This window comes from Carassius auratus, chromosome 22, assembly GCF_003368295.1.
Source record: "Carassius auratus strain Wakin chromosome 22, ASM336829v1, whole genome shotgun sequence".
Taxonomy (NCBI): domain Eukaryota; kingdom Metazoa; phylum Chordata; class Actinopteri; order Cypriniformes; family Cyprinidae; genus Carassius; species Carassius auratus.
Window position 1 is genome coordinate 16,532,431 of NC_039264.1, and position 4,384 is coordinate 16,536,814.

The following is a 4,384-nucleotide window of genomic DNA, read 5'->3' on the forward strand; positions in this document are numbered from 1 at the left end:
TAATTCTCTCCTCTGCCTGTAGGTTTGAGATGGATATGACATTATTTTGGATTTATTTTGGATTGAGATATTTCCTCTAATGTGTTTGGGATGTCAGATGAACTCTTTGACTTTATCACCAAGCAGTAGGCCTGTTCTGCCTTTACAGAGTCAGAGGTCCGGGACAAGGCGTCTGCTCAGGTAAAACTTCCTATGATGAACTTGGAAGTGGGATTGCTGTAGCCTTGGAGTCCAGAGGGTCAAGCGAGATGAGGTTTTAGGGCTATTGAAAGCCCAAACAAGAGCAGCATGGTAAGTGTAGATGTTTACATGTACTTCCCTCCAGATAATGTTTCCATTTTTCTACCGCCCACACCACTGCCAGACACTGTTTTTCATAGGTTGACTAGTTTACCTTGGCCCCTCATAGTTTTCTAGAAGCATATGCAATGGCCTTTTAACCCTCAAGCATATTCTGTGTCAGTCTTTGCTGGATCAACCTCAACTCGATGTGTCGATGAAATGATGTGTCCAAGGAATGTCAACTGTTGTTTGAAGTAGTGACATTTATTGTAAGATTTGCCTGGGTGAGTGTCTGTAGTATAATATGTAGATGTTAAATGTGTTTGTCTAATGTTTTTGAGTAGATGATGATGTTATTTATGTATACAAAAGAGATTTCTCCCTTCAATCCTGCCAGGACCCTCTCCAACAGCCTCTGGAGTGTAGCAGCGGCATTCCCATATGGCATAGATCGGAATTGGATTAGATTTCTGTGCAGAACCAGAAACTTGTATTTACTATATTTCCGATAGGATGTGAAGGCAGCATTACTCTAATAAAATCTTCAGGCTTTTCAAACTGCACACCCTAAAATACTGAAAGTATATTTTTACAGGTAAGAACTTTACTTCCATCTGTCTGTAACATTAAATAGCTTTTTGTTTCTGTGATTTGTTTTAAGAATAAATTATTGTTAATTTTGAGATTAACTACTCTAAACTATTATTGTAACAAAATTTGTTCTGGTTTTGAATTTTTAAGCAAACTATCGGATGCGCATAAGGAAGAACAGGAATGAACTTGAAGAGCTTAAATAATTGTTTTAAGGCATTTCAGTGTTTGAAATTAAATAGTTATGGTACTTTATGCCTGGAATATAATGTTGGTAAAAAAAACAACAATCTGATTGCAGGCTCGTTCAACTGAATAAGGCAATCAACTGAATATTAGCACCGTTAGATTAGAATCAATAGTACGTATGTATTTCTGGGTCTTGAACAGATTCTATCCATTTATGCAGGGTCTTCAAATAGTTCACTCTTCTCTCACTGCTACATTTAACACACACAGTCTTTGAAGAATAATAGTAGAATGATGTCTTCTCATCTATAGGCATAATTAGGTGTACTATATTGAATTAAGATCGCTAAAAAAATCGCTTAAAATCTTCTACATTTACTATATTTCCAACAGGATGTGAAGGCAGCATTACTCTAATAAAATCTTCAAGCTTTTCAAACTGCTTCCAACTTTCTGGCTACTCTCTGGTTTCTAAATCCAACATCAAAGTTTGTTCTGACAAACTTTTTTTTCTTCTTCTTCTAGTAACATTTGGAAATTTACAGCACACAGTTTACAGAAATTCACTGCAAGTTTCAAAATAGTTTAAGGAAGATTGAATATTAATATTGGGAAAAACTTTTACACATTGCTATTTATATTTAAATACATTTACATCTCATTTTAATTTAATAATTAAATAAATATATTTATTTTACAATAAATGTAAAATCAATCTACTTTTGATCTCTGTGATTCTGTTGACTTTGTGTTTATGATTGTTGCTCAGTGTCGACAGAACAACTATTTCACATTGGTTTAATATTCAACTTTTTTGTTTAAAACAGGTGTTTCATGTTTAAGTTTGCCATTCAGAACATGGAAAATCAAGACCCTGCTGTTGTTAATGCAATAAAGGAATCGGGCGAGTCCACTCAGGAAAAGGCTACAGCAAAAGCTAAAATAAAATTTGACCAGTTTATGAACGTCTCGCTTAACATCGCTGTGACTGGAAAGACAGGATCAGGAAAATCCTCCTTTGTAAATGCACTTAGAGGTCTACAGGATGACGATGATGGAGCAGCACCTACTGGAGTCACAGAAACTACAATTGTGACCACCATGTATGAACATCCTGAAATGCCAAATGTGAAGATCTGGGACCTGCCTGGAATAGGAAGCCCAAACTTCAAAGCAAAAAAATACCTGAAAGACGTCAATTTTAACACCTATGATTTCTTCATTGTCCTTAACTCAGAGAGGTTCACGGAGCATGACATCATGCTGGCTAAAGAAATAAGAAAACGGAAGAAAAGCTTTTACTTTGTTCGTTCCAAGATTGACAGTGACATGTTTTCAGAGAAAAAGAAAAAAGGATTTGATGAGCAGAAGGTTCTTTCCATAATAAGAGAGGATTGTCAGAAAAACCTGAAAGAACTGGGAGACCCCAAAGTTTTCTTGATATCGTCTTGTGATTTGGAGAAATATGATTTTGAATCACTTCAAAACACTCTCGAAGATGAGCTTCCAGAACACAAGAAGTATGCTCTTCTACAAGCCTGGCCAGTGTTTTCTGCTGCATCTCTTGAAAAGAAGATCAATATGTTTAAAGGGATGATCTGGGCTGCATCTTTTGCCTCTGCTGCTGTAGCAGTCGTCCCTCTGCCTGGCCTATCAGCAGCATGTGATACAGGCATGGTCGTGCTTTTCATCACAAGGTGCTACTATGCATTTGGTTTGGATGATAGATCACTGACATGGCTTTCCGAAAAAGTTAACAAGCCTCACCTGAAAGATCTGGCCAAATCTAAATTGGTTACTGCAATCCGAGAAAAAGCACTGATCAGATTGCAAGCGTCTGCTGCGCTCGCTACCATTTCTACTGTTGAATATTTGTTGAGTCTTCTTCCAGTTGTAGGCAGTGTTGCTGCTGCAGGAATATCCTTCGCTACCACTCAGTACCTCTTGAGAGAAGGAGTAAATGATCTAGCAAATACGGCTCGAGTAATCAGAAAAGAAGCTGGGATTGCTTCTGTTGATTGATCTGTCCAGTAGAGCATGTAAGCTTTTTCTGCCTCTGAGTAAATGAGATGATGTATATTAAGATAATGTGCTGATACTGAATTCAGCAAAAAACAAAAACAAAACTGTCTTCATGATATTAAAATAATCTATGCTTATGTCCAAGCAAACTATTTACTGGAATATATGATCACTTTTAATTTGTAACTGCGCTTTTTAAATGTTATCCATTGCTATATTTTCCTATTGGTTTTATTGATTCTTTCAATCTCATTTACAATCATGTCTTTCATACATTATTAAAAATACTTTCAATTGGATTTTCTGTGGTAAATGCCAATAAGACTTAACTTTTAAATGTAACCTTTCATTTTCATTGATGAAATCTGGATTTGTTTACAATATCACATATAACCGTGTATAACGTCTCGTACATAATAAAATACAAAAAGTGTTTTGTGTATCGGCTGTTTTGTGATAACTATTTGTATACACAGTTTAACTATAATCCCAATATTTATTTAATTGTATTTGTAAATGTGAATTCACTTCTTAAATATACTAAAAGTATTGACTGATAAATTACTGATGGTACAAATATACTTACTACCCTCACCGGCCACTTTATTACGTACACCTGTTAAAGGGGTAGTTCACCCAAAAATGATTATTGTTATTATTATTATTATTTTCTTTTCTTTTTCTAAAGAAATGCATATATGTAGTGTGAAGTCTGATATTTCAGAAAATATAGGTCAATTATTTCACTGTTTTTTTTTTTTGTTTGTTTGTTTTAGATTAGATTAGATTAGATTCAACTTTATTGTCACTGCACATGTAGGTACAAGGCAACGAAATGCAGTTAGCATCTAACCAGAAGTGCAATAAGCAGTAAGTACAGAATAAAGGTCTATAATATGTACAATAACTATACAGGTAAGTATTATGGACATAATTTACAGATATGAAATACTATAAGCACGATATACAGATAGGTGTACTATGAACATACTATACAGATGGGCTATGTAAAAGTGTATGTACACTATAGGCAGAACTATGAACATAATTTACAGTATTGCAATGGACAGTAAAGTGCATAGAAAAAAATATTTCAATGTGCAAATGGATTATACAGTGTTCCTGGATGAACAGGCAGTAGTGCAAGTAATAACAAGTTACTTTTTGCTTGTTGTGAGTAAATAAATAAATCAGAGTGTTGAAGAGGGGGAGGAGTCTATGTGTGGTGTGGGGGGTGTTGAGGGGTGTCAGAGGGAAGAGTTCAGCAAGGAGACAGCTTTAGGGAAAAAGCTGTTCCTGA

General features: G+C 35.3%; 1 protein-coding gene across 1 annotated transcript; it reads left to right on the plus strand.

The window, feature by feature from the left end:
- Positions 1–679: 679 nt before the first annotated feature.
- Positions 680–3,515, plus strand: LOC113039830 (interferon-inducible GTPase 5-like). The gene is made up of 2 exons (XM_026197935.1): positions 680–877; positions 1,890–3,515. The coding sequence occupies exon 2, from the start codon at positions 1,897–1,899 to the stop codon at positions 3,082–3,084; it is 1,188 nt and encodes a 395-aa protein (XP_026053720.1). The 5' UTR covers positions 680–877; positions 1,890–1,896; the 3' UTR covers positions 3,085–3,515.
- The last annotated feature ends 869 nt before the right edge of the window (positions 3,516–4,384 follow it).